Here is a 25,517-nt window from a genome sequence, read left to right on the forward strand (position 1 = left end):
AGTCGTGTGCTGGAAGCACTGAGATGTGTCCATATGGCTAGATTTTAAATGTGGCGCCTCGCATGATGAAACGGCGAAGCGAGGGTGTGGCAGGAGAATGTCAGCCTGCCCGTCGTGGAAATGGCATGTTACCCAGGAATGCATAATTAATGCGGCGGATTGGGACGATACAACGTGAAAACCCGCCATCGCGGCTGGTGGCTAAAACGCTATCGCACTTAGTGCAAAACTGGAATGATTCAGCCCAGAAATTCCAATAATGCAGGCCTCCTTCAGCTCCATGCATGTCGTGTTAGAATAGACTTACAAAAAGGGGGAGTGTGACTGACCATGGGGGTGGCTGCCTGACAATTCTGCCATCTTCCAATGTCTTGACCGTGCTAGCAGAATAAATAGAATTGCAGGGGATGGAGCATTTTCCTTTTTTTTATTTATTTGCAGGATGTGGGCTTTGCTGGCGGGGCCGGCATTTATTGCCTATCCCTAGTTGCCCTTGAGAAGGTGGTGGTGAGCTGCCTTCTTGAACCGCTGCAGTCCATGTGTTGTAGGTTCACTCACAGTGCTGTTAGGAAGGGAGTTCCAGGGTTTTGACCCAGCAACAGTGAAGGAACGGCGATATATTTCCAAGTCAGGATGGTGAGTGACTTGGAGGGGAACTTCCAGGTGGTGGTCTTCCCATTTATCTGCTGCCTTTGCCCTTCTGGTGGTAGTGGTCGTGCATTTGGAAGGTGCTGTCTAAGGAGCCTTGGTGAATTCCTGCATCTCGTAGATGGTACACACTGCTGCTACTGTACGTCAGTGGGGGAGGGAGTGAATGTTTGTGGATGTGATGCCAATCAAGTGGACTGCTTTGTCCTGGACAGTGCCCAGCTTCTTCAGTGTTGTAGGAGCTGCACTCATCCAGGCAAGTAGGGAGTATTCCATAACATTCCTGACTTGTGCCTTGTAGATAGTGGACAGGCTTTGGGGAGTCAGGAGGTGAGTTGCTCGACACACAATTCCTAGCCTCTGACCTGCTCATGTAGCCACAGTATTTATATGTCTAGTCCAGTTCAGTTTCTGGTCAATAGTAACCCCCAGGATGTTGATCGTGGGGGATTCAGTGATAGTAATGCTACTGAATATGAAGTGGTGATGGTTAGACTGTCTCTTGTTGGAGATGGTCATTGCCTCGCACTAGTGAGGCGCAAATGTTACTTGCCACTTGTCAGTCGAATCCTGGATATTGTCCAGGCCTCGCTGCATTTGGACATGGGCTGCTTCAATATCTGAGGCGTTGCAAATGGTGCTGAACATAGTGCAATCATCAGTGAACATCCCCACTTCTGACCTTTATAATGGAAGGAAGGTCATTGATGAAGCAGCTGAAGATGGTTGGGTAGAGGACACTACTCTGAGGAACTCCTGCAGTGATGTCCTGGAGCTGAGATGATTGACCTCCAACAACTACAACCATCTTCCTTTGTGCTAGGTATGACTCCAATGAGTGGACAGTTTTCCCCCTGATTCCCACTGACTCCAGTTTTGCTCGGGAATCAGGTGGAATTGGCCCAGTGCTGGCCAGTTTATTGCCTTGCATGCGCTTAATTTGCTCGGGCCTCCCCCACTGAAGGAACAGGATTTTCCCACCAATTCTCCAACCAATGGGTGAGACCCGCATCGGGAACATTAAATCCACATACAGGTTTCCATAAGATTCCAGGAGTCCCTCGCACAGCTGATAGTGGGGGAATTCAGTGATGGCAATGGTTTGATTTTGTCTTGTTGGAGATGGGCATTGCTTGACACTTGTGTGGTGCGAATGTTACTTGCCACTTGTCAGCCCAAACCTAGATATTGTCCAGGTCTTGCTGCAATTGGACACAGACTGCTTCAGTATTGGAGGAGTCGCGAATGTTGCTGAACATTGTGCAATTATCAGCGAACATCCCCATTTCTGACCTGATGATGGAAGGAAGATCATTGGTGAAGCAGCTGAAAATGGTTGGGCCGAGGACACTACCCTGAGGAATTCCTGTTGTGATGTCCTGGAGCTGAGATGAGTGACCTCCAACAACCACAACTATCTTCCTTTGTACTAGGAATGACTCCAACCAGTGGACAGTTTTCCCCCGATTCCCATTGACTCCAGTTTTGCTAGGGCTCCTTGATGCCACACTCTGTCAAATGCGGCCTTGATGTCAAGGGCAGTCACTCGCACCTCACCTCGGGAGTTCAGCTCTTTTGACCATGTTTGAACCAAGGCCGTAATGAGATCAGGAGCTGAATGGCCCTGGCGGAACCCATACTGAGCGCCAGTGAGCAGGTTATTGCTAAGTAAGTACCACTTGATAGTATTGTTGATGACCCCTTCCCTTATTTTACTGATGATCGAGAGTAGAGTGATGGGGCGGTAATTGGCCGGGTTGGATTTGTCCTGCTTTTGTGTACAGGACATACCTGGGCAAATTTCCACATAGCCGTGTAGATGCCAGTATTATAGCTGTAGTGGAACAGCTTGGTTAGGGGCGCGGCAAGTTCTGGAGCACAAGTCTTCAGGACTATTGCAGGTATATTGTCAGGGCCCACAGCCTTTGCAGTATCCAGTGCCTTCAGCTGTTTCTTGATATCACGTGGAGTGAATCGAATTGGCTGAAGACTGGCATCTGTGATGCTGGTGACCTCCGGAGGAGGCCGAGATGGATCATCCACTTGGTACTTCTGGCTGAAGATTGTAGCAAATGCTTCAGCCTTATCTTTTGCACTGACGTGCTGGGTTCCTCCATGATTGACGATGGGGATACTTGTGGAGCCTCCTCCTCCAGTGAGCTTTTTAATTGTCCACCACCATTCACGACTGGATGTGGCAGGACTGCAGAGCTTAGATCTGATCTGTTGGTTGTGGGATTGCTTAGCCCTGTCTATAACTTGCTGCTTACGCTGTTTGGCATGCAAGCAGTCTGTGTTATAGCTTTACCAGGTTGACACCTCATTTTTAGATCTGCCTGGTGCTGCTCCTGGCATGCCCTTCTGCATTTTTCATTAAACCAGGGTTGATCCCCTGGCTTGATGGTAACAGTAGAGTGGGGGATATGTCGGGTCATGAGGTGTTCGAGTACAATTCTGCTGCTGACGGCCCACAGTGCTCCATGGATGCCCAGTCTTGAGTAGCTAGATCTGTTCGAAATCTATCCCATTTAGCACGGTGGTGGCGCCACAGAACACAATGGAGGGTATCCTCAATGTGAAGGCAGGACTTTGTCTCCAATAGGACTGTGCGGTGGTCACTCCTATTGATACTGTCATGGAGAGATGCATCTGTGGCAGGTAAGTTGGTGAGGATGAGGTCAAGTATGTTTCTCCCTCTTGTTGGTTCCCTCACCACCTGCCACTGACACAGTCTAGCAGCTAAGTCCTTTAGGACTCGGCCAGCTCGGTCAGTAGTGGTGCTACTGAGCCATACTTGGTGATGGACATTGAAGTCCCCCACCCAGAGTACATTCTGTGCCCTTGCCACCCTCAGTGCTTCCTCCAAGTGGTGTTCAACATGGAAGAGCACTGATTCATTAGCTGAGGGAGCGCAGTATGTGGTAATCAGCAAGAGGTTTCCTTGCCCATGTTTGAGCTGATGCCATGAGACTTCACGGGGTCCAGAGCCAATGTTGAGGACTCCCTGGGCAACTCCCTTCTGACTGTACACCATCGTGCCATCATCTCTGCTGGGTCTGTCCTGCCGGTGGGACAGGACATACCCTGGGTTGGTGATGGTGATGTCTGGGATCTGTAAGGTATGATTTCGTGAGGATGACTATGTCAGGCTGTTACTTGACTAGTCTGTGAGACAGCTCTCCCAATTTTGGCACAAGACCCCAGTTGTTAGTAAGGAAGACTTTGCAGCTGAGATTGCCGTGGTCATTTCTGGTGCCTAGCTCGTTGCCGGGTGGTCCGTCCGGTTTCATTCCTTTTTTGTGACTTTGTAGCATTTTGTAGCGGTTTGTTACAACAGAGTGGCTCGCTGTGCCATTTCAGAGGGCATTTAAGAGTCAACCACATTGCTGTGGGTCTGGAGTCATGAGTGGGCCAGACCAGGTAAGGACAATAAATTTCCTTCCCTAAAGGACACAAGTTAACCGGATGGGTGAATCGACTGGTTTCATTGTCACCATTAGACTTTTAATTCCAGATTTTTATTGGATTCAAATTGCACCATCTGCTGTGGCAGGGTTCCCCAGGGCATTACCCTGGGTCTCTGGACCACTAGTCTAGCGACAATACCACTATGCCAACTGCTGAATATTACAGTTTAATTGTGGTCTCTAAAACAAGGAAATGGGTTAAACTCAGAGATGAGAAACTATAACTTACTAATTTAATTTAATAAAGTAATAGCAAGTTAAGATAACTAGATAAACTAATCAATTAATAAAACAAAAATAAAACTAAAATAACTGATTATAATTTCTGGTAGTTTGTAGTGCAATAAATAGACATGGCAGGGCACCTCAGTTCCATCTAATGTATGTCCTGTGGGATGTTGGATATTCAGGATACTTTTGATATTCTGGACAATCACAGCTGTAGGAAGTGTTGTCAGCTGGAGGACAACAAGCTTTGGTTTTCCGAGCCTGAGCAGCAGCTGGTGTCACTGCAGTGCATCCGTGATACCAACAGCTACATGTGATGGGCTCAGGGAACCTGATCAGTTTAGCAAACGTATCTTCTGGAGTAGGGTTAGGTATGTAGATAATGTACGAGATGTATGAGATACAGAACCGTGCGTCCTTCTCCAAATCGAGTTGTGCAATGGAACTCCCAAAGCAATTCCTATCCAGCCACTTTATTTGCTGAAAGTGAAATTGCGCCAGGAAGGCCCGGGGTTTCCTGGGCCTGTCGTGGAGGGACGCACCGTGGGGGTTTCAGCGGCCCATTGACTTTTGGTGGGGCTGGACGATCCTGGTGGCGGGCGGGATCAGAAAACCCCCGCCCCAAGAAAACAGCAGAAACAAATAGACTGACCTGGAAGTACCAGTCATGCAGTTGAAAAAATCAGGCTCAAGCAGCACCAAAGATTAAAGCAGCAATAAAAATACAGAAATTAACATGTTAACTTAAAGTAAAAATGTGAAAATGTTAAAAAATGGCTCATGTTAGGCTAATTGGTCTGTAGTTCCCTGATTTTTCTCTCCCTTCTTTCTTGAATAACGATGTTCATAATAAAATGGATGAATTGTCAGGTCAAATAGAAGTTGGATATGTGTAAGCCATTGCAGAGAAGATTTGGACAAGGCAATTTAGACAAGTTGAGTGAGTGGGCAAATACATGGCAGATGCAGTATAATGTCGATAAGTGTGAAGTTCCCCACTTTGGTGGGAAAAACAGAATGGTGGAGTATTATTTAAACGGTGATAGATTGGGAAATGTTGATGTATAAAGGAACCTGGGTGTCCTTGCACACCAATCATTGAAAGCAAGCGTGCAGGTGCAGCAAGCAGTTAAGAAGGCAAATGGTGTGTTGGCCTTCATTGTGACAGGACTTGAGTACAGGAGCAAGGATGCCTTACTTCAGCTGTACAGGGCCTTGGTGAGATCACACCTGGAGTATAGTTTGCAGATATGGTCTCCTCATCTAAGAAAATAGAGAGATTGGGCCGAATAGGCCTGTATTTACTGCAGTTTAGAAGAATGAAGGGATCTTACTGTAACGTCTAAAATTCTGAAAGGGATAAACAGACTGGATGCAGGGATGATGTTTCCTCTGGCTGCTGGGGGGTGATCTAGAACAAGGGATCACAGTCTCAGGATACGAGATCGGCCATTTAGGACTGAGATGAGGAGAAGCTTCTTCACTTAGAGAGTGGTGAACCTATGGAATTCTCTACCACAGAAGGTGTGGAGGCCAGGTCACTGAATATATTTAAGAAGGAAATAGATATATTTCTAGATTCTAAAGGCATCAAGGGGTATGGGGAGAGAGCAGGTATATGGTGCTGAGGTAGAGGATCAGCCATGATCATATTGAATGGCGCAGCAGGCTTGATGGGCCGAATGGCCTACACCTGCTTCTATTTTCTATGTCTATGTTTCTATGCAAGGTGACCAAGGCTGGAACCTGAATATTTGAGGGTACTTGATATTTCGGGAGGACAGAAAGCTAGAAAAAGGTGGTGCGGTAGCTCTGTTAATTAACATTTTATTTATACAAAAGTGAGAAATGATCTTAGTTCTAAAGATCAAGATATAGATTCATTTTGGGTAGAGTTAAGAACTAGCAAAGGTGGAAGCCACTTGTTTATAGGGATCCTAGAAGTTACTATGCTGTAGGAAGGGTATACAGGAAGAAATAATGTGGGCTTCGAAGAAGGGTACAGCAATATGTCAGTTTAATCTACACTTAGATTGGATGAATCAGATTGACAAAAGCAGCCTGGAAGATGAGTTCATGGAGTGTTTGCAGGACAATTTCTTTGAGCACCATCCATGGCTAAGATAGTGTCAAGTTGAAAGAAAAGTTGCATAATTTTGTGAAGATTAGTGGTAGGTCAAAAAGTTGGGCAGAATTTAAAAACCTGCAGTAAATGATGAAAAAATAAAAAGGAGGCAGAAATTAGAGCATGAGTATTAGAGCAGAGTATGGGAAAAAGCAAGGTAAGAAATATAAAAACAGCAAGGGTTTCTACAAGTATTTAAAATTGAAAAGAGTAACTAAAGTGAGCCTTGGTCCTCTAGTGAATGAGTCTGGGGAATTAGTAATAGGAAATAAGGAAATGGCAGATGAATGGTACAAATATTGCGTGTTTGTCTTCACTGTAGAAGGCACAAATAACATTCCAGAAATACTTGTAAATTAAGAGTTGAAAGGGAAGCAGGAACTTTAAACAATTACAATCACCAATGAAAGGGTACTTAGAAAACTATTAGAGCTAAAAGCTGACAAGTCCCCAGGACCTGATGGACTTCATCTGAGGGCCTTAAACGAAGTGGCTGCAGAGATAATGGATCTAGGGGACAGAGTCTCTCACATAAGGCAGAGGTGAGAAGAAATTTTTTCTCACAGGGGGTTGTTAGTGTCTGGAACTCTCTTCCCCAGAGGGTAGTGGAGGCAGGGTCACTGAATATGTTTGAGGCTGAGTTAGATAGATTCTTGGGGCCAAATCTTCCAGTCTCAGTCACAGACTGGACAAATGACCGCAGATGTACCTCGGTACCTTGTGGAAGTCCTGATGCATGGACCTCCGTAGGAATTGCCCGGGACCCTCCGCGAATGTCTCCGACTAAGTTAGAGATGGAGACTTTGGGCAGTCTCTTGTAATGAAATGTTTAATAGACTAAAACCTAGCCTAATACCTGGGTAACTACACAACTGACCCCTCGATCACCCCCTGACCCACCAACCCAACTAATCCCCCTGATCTGACCCGACCACTCCCAACCTGACTACCATCTGCAACCACCTGGCTACCTCCTCCGGCCAGACCTAACCACCCCCACTGACCACCCAACTACCCACCACTGCCCAGCCACCCTCCTGACCCACGCCACCCACCCTCCAGACCTGACCCACCTACCTCTGGCCAACCCCCATGACCAAACCTGACTACCCGCCCGACTCATCTCCCAACTCACCCACTTACTCACCTATCACCTCACCCACCTATCCATTCACTCAGTCACCCATTCATCCACTCAGCCATTCACTCATCCATTCACTAACTTTCACACTGGATATTTAAACTTACCTCATGGCAGCCAGTGGCATAAAAAGGTGTGTCTTTCCCAACTTTACTCTGCTCTGATGGAGTTTCCCGATGGATGTTGCACTGTGAATTCCTGTGGAAGCCGAACTCAGAAGGTCCGGAAGAAATGCGCAGCACAGCGGAAATCCGATGGTTATTGCTGCTGCTTGCAAGGTCCGGGCCTTGATTGACAATGGCCTCAAAGGGTATGGGGTAGATAGGAAAGTGGAGGCCACAATCAGATCAGCCATGATCTTATCAAATGACAGAGCAGGCTAGAAGAGCCGAATGGCTAATTCATATATATGTATCTTGCTCGGAATTATATTTGCTAACTTTCAATCTGCTGGGAATATTTTAGAATGAAAATAATTTTTAAAAGTCATGACCCAGTGTAACCACTACCTCTGCAGCGACTTCCTTTTAAATCCCATAATGTGGGTCCTGGGAATTTGTCCGCTTTTAGTCCCTTAAGTTTCTCTAATAATTTTTCTCTGCTGAGATTAATTACTTTAAGTAATTACCTCACTTTTATTAGCCCTTTGGTAACTATCCGTTTCGGCTGTTAAGACATCACAATGATCAGTAACTTCCTTAAGCTACTTCTGCAATGATATCATCAATATTCAGTGCTTGCACCAAATAATAATCTTGCATTAATTTGCACAAAATTAGCTGAAATGACAGAATAGGTCAGCCAGGTGGCAATGTTCATTTTTTTAACTGCTAAGTTTTCAAAATAGGTCCCCAAAGCGTGTTCCATCCTTGAAAAATGTACTTTGGTTTGCCACTGCTTTTTAGAGAGCCCAATTTGCATGTGTAGACAAAGTAGGTGCCACCTGGTGGTTAGTTGTTTTAATTTCCTGTCTGAAAATAATAGACTGAGACCAAAGTGAAAAAGTTAGCAAAAAAAATAAGGTAGACGTTAGCTTGAAAGCCCACTTCGCAGATAAAGAGTAGGAATACAATTCAAAAAATGCTTAAGCATAGGCCAGTTTTATAGGAAACTGCTATTTTAAAGTGCATCTAAAGTTTTTGACATTTCATGATAGAAACTTACCACAGACATCATGTTCATCAGTGCTTCTCCTAAGTACGCACAGAAAATTGCTATTGGAGGAGATTGAAAAACATTATTTTGTAAGCATGAGTGACAATGCTAGTTTTCTATAATTAGAGTTAAACTACTGCATTTCACTGAAAATGTCCTGAATACTAATAACCTTTGAAACACCTTGTGGTATATTGTTCCTTTAAAGGTAAGGTGAATCGTGTTAAAGGCGAGTGGCCCAAATCGCAATGGCACTAAGTAAACTGGGTTATTTACTTTTTTCAAACTGAAAACAAAATTTAGCCATTTGATGCTAAACTGCAAATAAATTGGATACATTATTTTATGATGGGCCAAATGGCCTCCTTTAGTGCTGTAACAATTCTGTGATACTATCAGATATCTGTAAAATATTTGCGGTCAAATAATCATGATTGCAACAGTATTTCTTTACATACAGGATTTCCAATTATTCTTTCAGCAAAGACTTTAACAGAATCAAAACTTCTAACTAACTCTAGGAAAAAGCTACATAAAGCTGTCCATGTCTAGAAACAGACAGAGGAATACAAATGCAAATTATGTCAAGAGTCTGAAATTTTGACTTGTTTATAGTCATAGAATATGAAAGCCTAATTGGGAACTGTTTTTTCCTGAGTTGAATTGGGCAATAGTAACTGAAGAAATCAAATTTAATTTTTCTTAAATGGTAGCATGGAATTTTTAATTGATGCTATCAGGATTGAATTCTACAACTCTGCCATCATTCTGTAAAAGCTATAAAAGACTGGACAGTCCTCTTCACATTCTTTCATTAGACTGCTGACCATCCAATCTCCCTTCCTGGACCCCATGTCAGCTGACATTGCAAATAGTTCTCTGTCCTTAAGTACTTATCGTCTCCATTGTAAATTTGCCACCATCACTCTCTCCTCAAAAATCCCTTTCGCCAACCCTCCATCCTTGCAAATTAACATCCCATTTCCAACTTCTCTTTCTCCTCCACAGTTCTTGAACATGACGCCGACTCCTAGATCCATGCCCATTTCCCCCAAATCTCAAGGTCAGCTGGAATGGAGCAGGCGCACGGTTTAATTAATGATGGAATATTTGATGCTGTGTTCTCATCACACCACCGTCACATCCAAGCAGGCAGGGAGGGGCATCATAAATAAATGACAATTTGGGGCCTCTGATGCAATTATGTCCAAACGCTGTTTTATTATGATATTGTTTAAGCCTCATTGAATTTATTATTTATTATTTTGTTTAAAACCTCATTTTGAACATAGAAATTGCAGTAACTGAGAGAAAATGACTGATGCGTTTTTGTTTTCCTCCTAGAATATTGTGAGCAACTCAATTGGTTTATCCAAAAATCAGGCTAACAAAATACTTACATGTTTAATCCATTTTAAGGCACTATGTTTAAACACAGTTTTGCCATCATTCCATTACAAACTTTTACTATAATACTTATTACAGAAAATGATGCTTGGACACCAGAAGTGGGCACCATACACAAGAGTTTTAGTATTATAGATGTATGTACCACACATTATTGCCAAGAGGTGAGTCTGCCATGTCAGGGCATAGAACATTCCTCCCACTGCAATACAGGCCAGAACACAGTTGTAGCTCCATAATCCATCATAAATCTTCTGGAATGGTGAAGCCAGGGATAATCCTAAAATCAAGTGACAAGGTTAAATAAGTAACTGCTTAGCCTCTTACTGGAAGTTATTTTCAATTGCTCTAATACAATTATGTTTGTTATATGATTACCACAGAAAAATAGCAAACCAACAGATATCATATTGCATATCTGGTTTACACTTTGTGTGCATTACCAAAATGTGGGGTGCAAAATTAATATCTGCAGCATCACTGAAGGCATTTTGCTGGGATGCAGTGTTCCGGCAGCCATTTCCAGCGCACCCTCTTCATCCTCAACATCAGCATGGGCATCCCAAGATGGAAGCCGATGCAGGAGCATTATCCTGACATCACACAGATCTACCGCCTGGTGCAATGCCAAGTGACCAATTTACATGTCACTAGCACAAAGCTGCAAGATAGGCCCTGCACCATTCCTTTTTAAAGGGACACTCAATAAATTGCAGATGAAGTGCTTTTGACTTACTTTTGTTTAGGCTGAGTTGGTGGAAGTATTGCACTGGGTTGTTGAAGTTGGTTTTTGGCAGCTGGTGCTTCATCAGGAGCATATCTGATCCAGGTATGGGGGCAGTTGTTGCAGTTCGTCCTGGTCTGCAACATAACCTGGACATGAAATGGAGGTGGTGCAGAGGGGAATGTCTGCAAAGAGGGGGAAATAGGAGGGATCTCTGTAGAAGCTAGGCCCTATCCACCGAGGGGTTTTTGGGAGCAGTTCATCTACCTTCACCTACCAGGAGCAATGCCTGAGGTGACTTGGGTTTAACAAGAAACAAGAACCGTGCCACTTCCTTCTACCCGACCTGGCATCCACAGCAGGGTGAGGACAGTCTTTCTGGTGGTTATCAAGGTTACGATTGCTCTCAACATTTAAGTATCTAGGTCCTTCCTGGCGGGAATGAGTGACATTGCCAACATCTTGCAGTATGCCGTCCGTCGCAGCATCCGGATCAGTGAATTTCATCCTCTTCTCGCTGATAAGGGACAAGCAGGATGAAAGGGCACATGATTTTATCCGGATAACAGGTTTCCCGATAGTGCCCAGTATCACTGATTGCAAACGGTGCTTTGGTCAATGCGGAAAGGTACAGGAACAGCAAGGGTTATAAGATCTAATAGGAGGAGTAGGCCACTTGGCCTATCAAGCCTCCGCCATTTAGTAAGATCATAGCTAATCAGATTGTAGCCTTAACTCCACTTTCCTGCCTGTCCCCATAACCTTCAACTACCTTGTTGATCGAAAATCTGTCCAACTGAGCCTTGAATATATTCAATGACCCAACCTCCGCTACTCTCTATGGAAGAGAATGCCAAGCACTAAGACCCTTTGAGAGAAGAAATTCTTCCTCATCTGCATCTTAAATGGGACACCCCTTATTTTTAAACTGTGCCCCTAGTTCTAGATTCCCCTCACGGGAGATTACATCCTCCCAGCAACTACTCTATCAAGCCCCCTTAGAATCTTATATGTTGCAATAAGATCACCTCTCATTTTCTTCACCTCATTTGCCTCTCAATTACAAATTGTCAAAAATTGTTTCATAAAAATTGATGTTTCACACGTTATTTGGTAGTGTCACTCATTCCTGTTTGTCCAGAGTACGGCTCCGAGCCTAAGTGAGACTCTGCAAGGGACTCTTACACCCCTACAGTATCCTGCAACTATCTTCTTAATTACGGATTCTAGCATTTTCCCAATGATAGATGTTAGACTAACTGGCCTATAGTTTTCTGCATTTTGTCTGCCTCCTTTCTTGAATAGTGGTGTTACATTTGCAGTTTTCCAAACTGCTGGGATATTTCCAGAAGCAAGGGAATTTTGGAAGCATACAGCCAATGTATCTACTATCTCTGCAGCCACATCCTTTAAGACCCTAGGATTCAGGCCATCATGTCCAGCTGACTTGTCAGCCTTTAGTCCCATTAGTTTTCTTAGTACATTTTCCTCTCATGATTGTGATTGTTTTAAATTTCACCTTTTTGCTTCTTAATTTTCTACTATTGTTGCTTTCTGCATCTTCTACTGTGAAGACAGTTACAAAATACTTGTTCAAAGTCTCTGCCATGTCCTTGTTTCCCATTATTAATTCACCAGTCTCACCCTCTGAGGGACCAATGTTCAATGTTCTTGCTCTTCCTTTTTATATACTTGCAGAAGCTTTTACTGTCTGTTTTTATATTTCTTGCTAGTTTTCACTCCTACTCCAATTTCTCCCTCTTTAATATCTTTTTAGTCATCTTTTGCTGGTTGCTAAAACTTTCCCAATCTTCTGGGCTCTCACTAATCTTGCAGCAAGGTACATCTTTTCTTTCAATTTGATACCATCCTTAATTTCCTAAGTTGAGATGGTGCATCCTTCTCAATGGAATGTACCTTTGTTGAGAGTTATGAATTATCTCATCAAATATCTGCCAGCACTTCCCCACTGTCGTACCCTTTAACCTATTTTCCTATTCCATTTTAGCTAACTCTGTCTTCATACCCTTGCAATTGCCTTTATTTAAGTTTAAGACACTAGTTTCGGACTCAAATTTCTCACCTTCAAGCTGTATATAAAATTCTATCACGTTATGATAGAATTACTATGTGGTGGCGTAATGACATTGTTGCTGGACTAGTAATCCAGAGACCCAGGGTAATGCTCTAGGGACCTGGGTTTGAATCTCGCCACAGCTGATGGTGAAATTTGAGTTCAATTAAAAAATCTGGAATTAAAAATCTAATGATGACCATGAAACCATTGTCTGCTGTTGTTAAAAACTCATCTGGTCCACTAATATCCTTTAGGGAAGGAAATCTGCTGTTCTTACCTGGTCTGGCCTACATGTGACTCCAGACCTACAGCAATATGGTTGACTCTTTAATGCAATTAGGGGCATTTAGGGATGGGCAAACATGCTGGCCTAGCTAGCGATGACCACTTTTCTCTTGACTAGAGGATCTTTTTCTATGGGGTCATTAATTAATCCTGTACCAGGTCTAACATAGCCTGTTCCCTGTTAGGTTCCAGAATGTATTATTCTAAGAATCTATCCTGAATACACTGTATGAATTCATTTTCCTGGCTACTTATACAAATTTGATTAATCCAATCTGTATGAAGTATCAGGAAGATATAAAATTTTCATAGTGTTATTGGAATTTACTGTAGAGTAATAGTGGGGTCTGTGTCCATGGGTCTACATGTTTGGGACTTAACTGAACTAAAGGCAGCTGGTCTGAAGGCTTGGGTGTATCAGGAGATGAGGTAGGTTTGAAATGTTAAGTAGGTAAACATGAGAGAATTTTTAGAATGCGAGGTGTAAAGGGAACATTTGCATTTTTTAATAAGCCAGACTAGTTTGAATTCAAAAGAGGGGGCAAGATGTTTCACCTAGTCAGGAGAAGTTAAGAAACAGTGTGTTTATTTTTCCCAAAGATTACTGGTAAAATTGGTACTATGATGGATTTTTATTATTAGAGAGGTAAAGTCCAAAGACATAGTGAAACAATGGGAATTTGCATTCAAAGGGGAAAATATGTATAAAGGAAAGAAGGCTGTGTGCAAGGGAAGGAATTCTAAGGTCTAACAAGTGTGAGAAGCCTCCAGCCTCTGTGCCCAAACTGCTGTCTGCAAGAAATGAAGTTAAGAAAACTCAATTTGAATTCGACTATGCAGGGTATCATGTTACTTTGCCTGGATCTTTTAAAATATGTGTGTTTTTACTGTTGCCGTAATGGAAGTGTAACTGGGAGTTAGATTAATCAGGGGTGCTAGAAATTATTATAGTAGTGATTTGCAACTCTATGTCTGTGCTTAAAATCATTTATTTAATAGATGTTTGATTTAGTTTTTTAAGAAACCTATAAGGCTTGGTGTCCTTCATTTTACTGAATTCAAAGTTCACATCTCGAAAAAAGTACAAGTTGCAAATAGTTGAGGCAGCTGCTTCAAATTTCCGTCTGGGATTGGGGCAGCCAAAACAGGATATTAAAATCTCCTACAATTATTGTAGTAGCTTTCTTAGAAGCCCCTATTATTTCTTGGTTTGTACTCTGTCCTGTAGTTACTGTCAAGGATCCTATAAACCACGCCCACCAGTGCAGTCTTTCTTTGCTATTTCTTATCTCCACCCAAACTGATCCTACATTTTGATCATCTGAACCAAGATAATTTCTTACTACTGTACTGATCTCATCCTTCATTAATAGAACCACCCCACCTCCTTTGTCTTTTATTCTGTCCTTCAAAAATGTCAAATACCCTTGAATATTTGTGGTCACTTTGCAATCATGTGCCTGTAATAGCTATCATATCATATTTATTTCTATTTGTGTTATCTGATCATTCATCTTGCTACAAATGTCGCATGCATTCAGATAAAGAGCCTTTAATTCTGTCTTTTTACCATTTTCCCCTACAGTAACCTTATTGCTGGTACACTCTTATGTTTGTATGCTCTGTCCCTTCCTCTCACACTGGTTATCATTACTCACATCACTGCCTGCACTATTGCCTTGTACATTTCCCCACCATTGCTTCCCACCCCACCATCCCCCGACCTTAAGTATTTAGTTTAAAACCCTCTTTACAGCCCTAGTTATATGATTCACCAATGCACTGGTCCCAGTGCAGTTCATACGAAAGCCGTCCCAAAAGTATAGCTTCCTATATCCCCGGTACTGGTGCCAGTGCCCCATGAAGTGAAACCCATTTCTCCCACACCAATCTTTGAGCCACACATCCAACTGTGATCCAATTGCAAGTAATTTGGAAGGCAAATGGGATGTTGTGGTCTATTGCTAGTGGAATGGAATATAAAAGTAGGAAAGTTTTATTGCAGCTGTACAGAGCATTGGTGAGACCACATCTAGAGTTCTGTGTTTAGTTTTGGTCTCCTTATTTGAAAAAAGATATAATTCTGTTAGAAACAGTAGAGAGAAGGTTCACTCGATTCATTCCTGGGATGACAGCCTTATCCTATGTAGAAAGGGGAACAGTTTGGGCCCATACCCATTGGAGTTTAGAAGCATAGAAACATAGAAACTAGGAGCAGGGGTAGGCCATTCAGCCCTTCGAGCCTGCTTCGCCATTCATTATGATCACGGCTGATCATCCAACCCAATAGCCTGCTCCCCCTTTCTCCCTTTGATCCCTTTCACCCCAAGAGCTATATTTAACTCCTTCTTGAAAACATACAATGTTTTGGTCTCAACTGCTTTCTGTGGTAACAAATTCCACATGCTCACCACTCTCTGGGTGAAGAAATTTCTCCTCATCTCAGTCCTAAATGGTCTACCCCACATCCTCAGACTGTGACCCCTGGTTCTGGACTCCCCCACCATCGGGAACATCCTTCCTGCATCTACCCTGTCTAGTCCTGTTAGAATTTTATAGGTTTCTATGAGATCCCCCCTCATTCTTCTGAACTCCAGCGAATATAATCCTAATCGACTCAATCTCTCCTCATATGTCAGTTCTGCCATCCCAGGAAAGCATGAGAGGTGACCTTATTGAAACATATAAGATTTAGAGGGGACTTGACAGGATGGATGCTGAAAGGATGTTTTCACTTGTGGGGGAGACTAGAACTAGGGGACACAGATGAAGAATAAGAGCGTTCCCTTTTAAGACTGACATGAGAATTTTTTCTCTCAGAGGGTCGTTAGTATGTGGAATTCTTTTCTGCAAAGAGCAGTGGAGGCTGGGTCATTGAATATATTCAAGGTAGAGTTAGACAGATTTTTGATAGGCAAAGGAGTCAAGGGTTATGGGAGGCAGACAGGAAAGAAGAGTTGAGATCAATATCAGATCAGCCATGATCTTATTAAATTGCAGAGCTCGAAGGGCTGAATGGCTTACTCCTGGTCCTATGTCTCCCTACCCACAAATTTTGACATCATTTGCATTCAACGGCATTCACTTACACTTATTTGACATCAATTGCACTCAAAAGCGATCATTTAGCAATTCTTTGACATCAATTATGCTCAAAAGCAATCATTTAGCTATCATTTAACATGGCAAGTAATGTAACTGAAATCACCGTAATCAATTGCCCCAAACCACAGCACTCAAACATTTGCGATGAGTAGCATCACTTGGGCATCTGGACACCAAAAACGATCAGTTTATTTTCCATATTTCTGAATTTCCATTGCTTCAAACATCCTAAAACTGAGCTAACTTTAGAAAAAGCGGATTGTTTAACATAAGTTTTAAAAAAAACTAGTTCTGTGTTTTTCTTCGTAACTTACAGTGCCACACAACCCTGGCAGTTTCACCCAGCCAACACCGCCGCACCCCTTGTTCCAAAGATTGCAATAGCTTTCTCCCCCACCACAATCTCCCACTCCGGAGCACTATTCTCCCCCACTATCATCCCCAACCCAGAGTAATTTTCTTCCCAACAACCCACATCCGAGCAATTTTTTTCCTCCCCTGAAACTCCCATCCCCGAAATTGCAGCAGTTCTCGTCCCCTCTCTCTCCCCCTCCCCTCCTCCCTCCCCACCTCTCTCCCGCCACCCCTTGTCCCATTCCTCATGTCTCTCTCCCCCACCCCACTTCTCCACCTCTCTCACCCCAAAGACCCTCTCAGCTCTCTCCCTCCCCCTCCGTTTGACCCTCCCCCTCTCTCCCCTCCCCCTCTCTCTCAGCCCTCCCTCTCTACTCACCCCACTCTCCCTCCTTCCCCCAACTAGAGCTCAGGTTGCAGTGCCATCCAGAACTGGAAGTGATGCTGAGCTGGTCCTGATGCAGTTTTGAACTGATGTGGAAGCAGCGACAGGGGCAGCAATGAGGTAGGTATTTCGGAGTGGGGTTGGTGGAGAGAGTTGGGATGGTGGAGAGAGTCAGGGTGGCCCAGATCCCTGAGTTCAGTGCAGGCCACGAGGTCTGCAGTTTGGCAGTGGCACGAGGCCTGGATTTCAGTGCTGACAGTGGGGCCCGAGGCCTGGAGGGAGGGGGGTTAGCTATTGGAGGAGTGAAGTAAGAGATTGGAGACTGGAGGGAGAGAGGGGGCGTAAGGGATTGGACGGAGTGGGGGGTTAAGGGTTTGGAGATGGGGTGGGATAGAGTTTGGAAACTGGAGGGAGGGTGGTGAAGAGTTTGGAGACCAGAGGGGGTGGCACGAGTAAAGTTTGGAGACTGGAGGGAGAGGTTATCGAGGGAAGATTTAAGATTCTGAGGCTGGTGGGGAAGAGAGGAGTATGGGGGAGAGGGTTTAGGCCTTGAGGATCGGGATGGGGAGAGTTTAGAACTAATCAGGCAGGCAGGGGTGGGGTGGGGGGGGGGTGGTTGGGGGGTTAGGGTGGCATGGGGATGGGGGACAGTGGAGAGCTTAGTTCCTGAGATTGGGGGTGGAAAGTATAGACCGTGATGCTAAAATTAGTTAAGAACTGATGGGGATCTGGTGGATGCTCTCAAGCATGTACTGTACAGCGGAAAGATGCTTTGGTCTAAATGAAAAAGCTGAATAAATTCAGATATTATTTAAGTAATTCATTTCCTTGTATTTTTCAATGCAGGTTGCCGAGAGTATTTGATAGCTTTGAGCGCACTCGATGCCTTTGAGTGTCCTTTGCCATTTGATGTCAAAGATGGCGAAAGGCTGATGACCTGCGCTCAAACTCATTCCAAATTAGAACATTTGATGTCAAATGATTGCTGATAGTGTTTGAGTGCACTGAACGGGAAAATTATGTCAAAATTTTCACATAGGGCTCTTGTTTAACCAATGCCAATTTGCTTGCGGTCCAGGTAGTAATCCAGAGGTTATTACCTGGGTGGTTCTGCTTTTTAATTCAGTCGCTAGCTGCTCACACTCCTTCAGCAGAATCTCTGGGTGGAACTTTACAGTCCCTTTGCAGCGGGGGAGGGGCCGTAAAATGCAGCAAGCCGTTTAAAAGTCCATTGACTTCAGCGTTACTGGAAAATCCTTCCGGCAGGAGGGTTTGTAAAATCCTGTCTACTGTCTTAATCCTACCTTTTGTTGGCACCCACATGGACCACAACAACTGAATCTTTCCCCTCCCAATCCAAGTTTCTCTTCAACCTGCAGGATCTTTAATCTTGGCACTGGGCAGGCAACAGAGCCTCCAGGACTCAGTCTCGGCTGCAAAGAACATTGACTATCCTCCCAACTATACAATGTGGAGATTATGGTGCCGCAGTGACCAGGTTAGATCATTGCATGTGACACTTGCAGCTGGTTCTGACATGTGACATAAGTGAAGCTCTGTTCACCGATATGAGAACTATAATGATCAGCAAAATGCAAAGGTTTGATCCTTCTGCCATCCACATGCAGCACTGACAATTGTCTTTTAGTTCCCACAGGAGGTTCAGCTCGAGATGAGGAAAGAGGCATTTCAGTCCTCAGAGGAGGAGCAGCACTCTGAGGATGCACTATCACAAGATTCAAGTGCACCCTCCACCAGCGTAGGTTCACCCAAGTGGCTCCAGTGTCACAGGTAGAAAGATGGCATAAGATGAGCAGCACTTCACATGTGAGCAGGAGCATATTGGTCACCTTATTTAAGCAAGGATGTAAATGCATTGGTAGCATTTCAGAGAAGGTTCACCAGACTAAAACTTGGGATGGGTGGGTTGTCTTATGGTAGGACAAACTCGTCTTATATCGGCAGGAGTTTAGAAGAGTTAAGAGGTGGCAAGATTGAAATATATAAGATCCTGAGGGGTCTTGACAGGGTGGATGTGGGGAGGACGTTTCATCGTGTGAGAGAATCTAGAACTAGGGGTCACTGTTTAAAAATAAGGGGTCGCTCATTTAAAACAGTGATGAGGTAAAATATTTTTCACTCAGAGGGTTGGGAGTCTTTGGAACTCTCTTCCTGGAAAGGTAGTGGAAGCAGAGTCTTTGAATATTTTTAATGCAGAGGTGGATAGATTCTTGGTAAGCAAGGAGGTGATAGGTTATCGGGGATAGGTGAGATGCAGATTTCAGGTTATTATCAGATCAGCCATGATCTTATTAAATGGTGGAGCAGGCTCGAGGTGCTGAATTTGCCTCTCCTGCTCCTTCTTCGTTATGTTCGTACGAGCAGTTCTTAGAGGCAGAAAAAGCAGTGGAGAGCATGTAGCTCTGTTCAGCTGGACATAGATATTGCCCTTTAGGATCATACACTAAGTGGGTACTTGTGAAGCAACAAAGAAAAATATGTCACAAGCAAAATACTGCAGATGCTGGAAATCTGAAACAAACACAGAAATTGCTGGAAAAACTCACGAATCTAACAGCCTCTGTGGAGAGAAACAGAGTTAACATTTCGAGTCTGTATGTCTCTTCTTGAGAAAAATATGTGGGAGTGCAGTCCCTATTGGAGGAGTCCATAGTGGCCGAGAGTGCTGTGATATCTCTGGCATGTGAGCATGATGAGCTTGGCGGGAAAGAGTGGCCAACCTCATGAAGAGTCATACATGGCAGGCCAATGTGTAGATTCAGGTATACAACAATGCATCCATACAATGAAAGCTACCATGAAAAGCATTGAGCAAACATTCACCTTGATGGCCGAACACTACATTCAAATGCAGCCAAGTGCTCTCCCAAACTTGGTCAGCAGGGGAGGTGCAGGTTGGCCCTGAGAGGGACACTGGAACCGTATTAGTGGCATAAAATGATTGACTTGGGTGAAGCTTCTAATATTGTTGAGGGGTGATAATTTTTTGTTTCAAAGAATCATATCTTGTTGTTCCCTCCGAAGTGTCATGGTGTATTTTTATTTCCAATTCCACATTGACGATGGCTAGGTTAAAGTGTGAGAATGGCATCAGACTGTTGGCTCGAAATGCAGGATGGAGAACATAACCTGTTGATGATTTTGCGTGGTAAAGAGCTTTGTTTATGGGAAGGGGATGGCATGTGGATAAGTAGTGTGAGTGGCATGGGAATGGATGGCACAAGGGCAATGATGGTTGCACTGTCCTCAGTTGAAGTGTGCCTGGGTGAGGGCAACGTGGGCTTCTCTGGTATGCAGCTCTATGTCAGGATTCATCATAGGCACCTGTGGATATCTGTGTTCTGCTAGATCATTTTCTTCCTCCTCGTCCTCAGACTCTGGGGAAGCTGGTCTGTTGTCAACATCCTCTGGCGTCTGCTCCTCCTAAAATCCCTCTATGGTGGGGTGATGCACTGGTGTCAGCAGCCAGGTCTTCGGGTATCCCATGTCACCCAGGAGCCATCCACAGAGATGGAGGTGGAAAACCAAGGGCACATGAAACTACTGGAGGGTAAAGGCAGCATGGCAGCTCCTGGGAAACTGCACACATCTGTAGGATCCTCTTATAGCTGCATACCAGATTCACACTGACATCCTTACGATTTCCAAATACACTTGGGTATTCTAACCAGGAGGAGGAAAACGAAAAGGAGTAAGAAGAGGAGGAAGAGGAGAAAGAGGCAGGAAGGAAACATCCCAGATCCTGTGTAACTGGATGAACTTTAAAAGAGCAGATCTGGAAACTCTGCTTCCATTAAGGCAACTTCTCCTGCCCAACATGGACTCAGCATTTCCTGCCATCACATCCATTTGCGATGTCCCATCACAACATCCCCTTGGCACCTATCCAATAATAAAAGTCACTAAGAAAAAGCTTCACATAACATCTTCATACAACACAGCCAAATACACAAACAGAAAAGAAATATTCACCCTTGAGCAATCCATTAGTATCCATCTGGCAGCTGTCTTTGATTGTCCTAGTGCTCCTACGCAGTGCTCTCCCAATGGCTGCAGCATGGCTGGTAAAAGGCTATTGACTTCCAGATGGCCTTGCAGGCTGCCTGGGAGCATTTTTAGGTCTTGAGGGCCTAGCTTTGATCTACAGCACCTTGGCATAGGTGGCAGCAGACTGGCTGGCTGGCTGAGGATGTACAAGGGCACTGGCGGTGGTGGGAGAACAAATGCCGTCATCTTAAAGAGGGGAGCTAGCTCGTCATCAACTCTGCCACTGCCATTCTCACAGGCTGGCACCTCCATAACCCTAGTTATCTGTTGGTGGACTGTCAGGTGAGTCTGCTTGTCCCTTTGAGGAATGAGATATGCAGCTTTAATGGCAGCAGTCCGAGCCTGCATGACAGCAAGCATGGCTCTCATGACCTCAGTCTGATATTTCATTGCAGAGCTGAGATGTTGGCTGGCTTCTAGCTGCGCTGCAGTGGAAGTGACCAGATTTATATTCCTGCTGCGTTGCAAGTGCAGGGCCATCACAGCCACGGTGCTAAGTATAGGCTCCGAGTCTTGTACAATGCCCTGTGTCAAAATGGAGCTTTAGTTCTCTGTGCTCCTTGACAGTGACAACAGGCTCTCTGGCAGGCCTGCCAATGCACCAAGCATCTCTGTCTGTATGCTCATTAGCGTTCTCCTGCAGGCTGCCCAATCAAATCCTTCATCGGAGTCCCCTGCAGCAGAATTCATCTGTGACTTTGCCCTTCAGGGAGCGATCTTTTTCCCTTGATTTGGCTACAGTTTAATTGTGCTGAACGGCTCACCAGATGCAGACCTGACTATAGACTATGCTCTGATGCGCTCTCATTGCCTGTATCTGAGCTTGCGGCTGGAATTGTGAAATCAAGAGACGGTGCCTCCTCATCGCTGTCACGGGATTGCTCTTCCTCTTGGCTGTGTCGAGGTGACCAAGTGACAGTTCTTGGGTACCTGAAAGCACAAAAGCAGAAGGGGAGGATTGGGGTGGTGGATGGGATGGGGAGGAAAGCAGCATGGTTACGCCATATGCAGTTTTCACTTCATGTCACATCTCTGGATGAGGACAGAATTGACGTGGAGCATAAGGCTATCCTGGATGGCCTCGCCAGCGCTACATACCATGTGCTCTGTTGCTGCCGGCCGCATGATTCTAAGCACCTCATTCATGAGGCACTCAGGGCATGGAGTCTTGCTGGCCCTCCCCAAGTTCTCTGGGTTCCCCTGCTGACATGCGCCACCTTTTTGAGCAAGGGAGGGCAGAATGTCAATGCCTGTGTTACACTCTGTTTGATTAATGTTCCTCCTAAAGCTGAATAGCTAGACTTATATCAAGATAGTGAGAGGTGCTGTGAGGCTGGCACGATTGGTGTATTGAGCAGCTTGAGAGGTTGGTGGTGCGTTGGGTATGAAATATCTTGTGCAGATGCATTTACTGACTTTGACCACACATTTGAAGTCATTAAGCTTCTTGTGGCATTGCTGCCAGGTCCTTGGGCTACACTGTAGGCATTCATCTCCCTTGCCATGTGCTTCCATTCCTTTTGGAGGTTGCTGTGTGAGGGACTCCTGGACTCTTATGGAAACATGGATGTGGATTTGATGTTCCTGATGCGGGTCCCATCCATTGGTTGGAAAATTGGTGGGAAAATCCTGTTCCTTCAGTGGGGGAGGCCCGAGCAAATTAAGTGCATGCAAGGCAATGAACTGGCCAGCACTGGGCCAATTCTACGTGATTCCCTAGCAAAACTGGAGTCAATGGGAATCAAGGGGAAAACTCTCCGCTGGTTGGAGTCATACCTAGCACAAAGGAAGATGGTTGTGGTTGTTGGAGGTCACTTATCTCAGCCCCAGGACATCACTCTAGGAGTTCCTCAGGGTAGTGTCCTCGGCCCAGCCATCTTCAGCTGCTTCATCAATGACCTTCCTTCCATCATAAGGTCAGAAGTGGGGATGTTCGCTGATGATTGCACAATGTTCAGCTCATTCACAACTCCTCAGATACTGAAGCAGTCCATGTCCAAATGCAGCAAGACTTGGACGATATCCAGGATTTAGCTGACAAGTGGCATGCAACATTTGCGCCACACTAGTGCAAGGCACTGACCATCTCCAACAAGAGAGAATCTAACCATTGCCTCTTCGCATTCAATGGCATCACCATCACTGAATCCCCACGATCAACATCCTGGGGGTTACCATTGACTAGAAACTGAACTGGACAAGCCATGTAAATAATGTGGCTACAAGAGCAGGCCGGAAGCTAGGAATCGTGCGACGAGTAACTCACCTCCTGACTCCCCAAAGCCTGTTCACCATCTACAAGGCACAAGTCAGGAATGTTATGGAATACTCTCCACTTACTTGGATGAGTGCACTCCTACAACACTGAAGAAGCTGGACACTGTCTAGGACAAGGCAGTCCACTTGAATGGCACCACATCTACAAACATTCACTCCCTCCACTACCGATGCACAGTAGCAGCAGTGTGTACCATCTACAAGATGCATTGCAGGAATTCACCAAAGCTCCTTAGACAGCAACTTCCAAACCCACAACCACTACCATCTAGAAGGACAATGGCAGCAGATAGGTGGGAACACCACCACCTGGAAGTTCCCCTCCAAGACACTCACCTTCCTGACTTGGAAATATATCGCCGTTCGTTCACTGTCGCTGGATCAAAATCCTGCAACTCCCTCCCAAATAGCTCTGTGGGCGTACCTACACAACATGGACTGCAGCAGTTCAAGAAGGCAGCTCACTACCACCATCTCAAGGGCAATTAGGGATGGGCAATTAATGTTGGCCTAGCTAGTGATGCCCACATCCCATAAATGAATACAATAAAAAATTTAGGACCCTGGCAGCGGAAATCCTACCTGCTGGGAGCCATTGCCCTCTCAGAGGCCAGGAGTTCTCCATTGCTGACTCTGCCTCCAGGAGCAGTGGGTGTTGCCTGTAGTGCTCCAGGGACTTCACCATGGATTGTCGCTGGATCCCTGGGCTCAGGTGATTGAGGGTGGGATGGGGGCTGAGGGGAGGGGGAAAATGATGGAAAGGACAGGGATTGGCTTTTTGCAGCAACGCCTGTCCCCTTCCCGATGCCAGTCACTCGCTCAGACATAGGGTACCAAAGACAATGGCTTTGTCTTCCCAAAATTAATTTGGAGAAAAATCTGTTCATTCAGTATAACAGATGTCAGATAAGCAGTGGAACAGTTTCGAAACACTGGAGGGGTCAAGAAAAATGGTGGTGATAAAGAGCTGGGTAAAGTCACTGAATGTGGAAACAGATGATGGCCAGGATTTTCCGTGCCCGCTGGCGTCGGGCATGTTTGGTGGCGTGAGTGGACGATATGGTGAGAAGGCCAAAAATCGGTTTTACTACAACGTGAAACCAGTTTGTGATCATCCGCTCAGCCCGTCAATGATGGGCCCCATTCCCCACAATCGGACGTCAGGAACCTCACTGTGATACATCAGCATATCATTATAAGGCCAGCCCACCAGACACAGCCACCCCCTCCCCCGTCCAGCTGGATCCTCCATCCACGTTGGCAGGAAAACAGGCTGATGTGTTTCACAACAGCATATACAACGCGTGCACTTGGTGGGCTGCACTTCGCTCGGGACTTCAAAGTTTATTTGCCTACCTTGATTCAGTCAGCACTAGCAATCATCAGTGCCAGCCTTCACAAACAATACCACATCATTTTTAGGGGGGCTCAAGGGCAGTCTCTACCTACCAGATCAGCCATTTGTGGGTGGCTTTTCAATGGCGGCAGAGTGTGTGAGTTGAGAGTGATAAGATGGTTGCCTGGGGGCACAGACGAGATCATTCATCCTCCATCTGCACAGGATTGGGGGAAGTGGCAGATGGTGGAATTTGAATTCAATAGAAATCTGGAATTAACAGTGTGATGGTGACCTTGAAACCATTGCCGTTTGTCATTAAAAACCCATCTGGTCACTGATGTCCTTTAGGGAAGGAAATCTCCTGGCCTACATGTGACTCCAGGCCCACAGCAATGTTGTTGACTCTTAACTGCCCTCTAAGCAAGGGCAATTAGGGATGGGTAATAAATGCTGGCCTAGCCAGTGACGCCCACATCCCATGAACAGAATATTAAAATCTCCTACAATTATTGTAGTAGCTTTCTTAGAAGTCCCTATTATTCCTTGGTTTATACTCTGTCCTGTAGTTACTGTCAGGGAGCTGTAAACCACTCCCACCAATGAAGTAGTTCTTTGCTTTTTCTTATCTCCACCCAAACTGATCCTACATTTTGATCATCTGAACCAAGATAATTTCTTAACACTGTACTGATCTCATCCTTCATTAACAGAGCCACCCCATCTCCTTTGTCT

General features: G+C 44.9%; 1 protein-coding gene and 1 long non-coding RNA gene across 10 annotated transcripts in view; one reads left to right on the forward strand and one right to left on the reverse strand.

The window, feature by feature from the left end:
• Nucleotides 1-25,517, forward strand: part of LOC121269024 — a 39,266-nt gene that overhangs the window by 10,781 nt on the left and 2,968 nt on the right. The window contains exon 2 of the long non-coding RNA XR_005941295.1: nt 17,123-17,221. This is a non-coding gene — a long non-coding RNA (uncharacterized LOC121269024). The remainder of the gene's footprint in view (nt 1-17,122; nt 17,222-25,517) is intronic.
• LOC121293709 (urea transporter 2-like) overlaps nt 1-25,517 on the reverse strand; it is a 139,921-nt gene that overhangs the window by 1,495 nt on the left and 112,909 nt on the right. For 6 of the 9 annotated variants that reach the window (XR_005946648.1, XM_041217203.1, XM_041217121.1 and 3 more), the window contains 2 exons: nt 10,317-10,451; nt 8,774-8,823 (listed from right to left, as the gene is read on the reverse strand). Coding sequence is in view for 7 of the 9 variants with exons in the window: in XM_041217203.1 (XP_041073137.1) it covers nt 8,774-8,823; nt 10,317-10,451 (185 nt within the window). In the remaining 2 variants the exon portion in view is untranslated. Of the gene's footprint in view, nt 1-8,773; nt 8,824-10,316; nt 10,452-21,796; nt 22,100-25,517 lie in introns of those variants that run through there. The other 3 variants (XR_005946662.1, XM_041217029.1, XM_041217368.1) reach the window with 2 other exon arrangements.

The sequence above is a fragment of the Carcharodon carcharias genome, chromosome 1, assembly GCF_017639515.1.
Source record: "Carcharodon carcharias isolate sCarCar2 chromosome 1, sCarCar2.pri, whole genome shotgun sequence".
Taxonomy (NCBI): Eukaryota; Metazoa; Chordata; class Chondrichthyes; order Lamniformes; family Lamnidae; genus Carcharodon; species Carcharodon carcharias.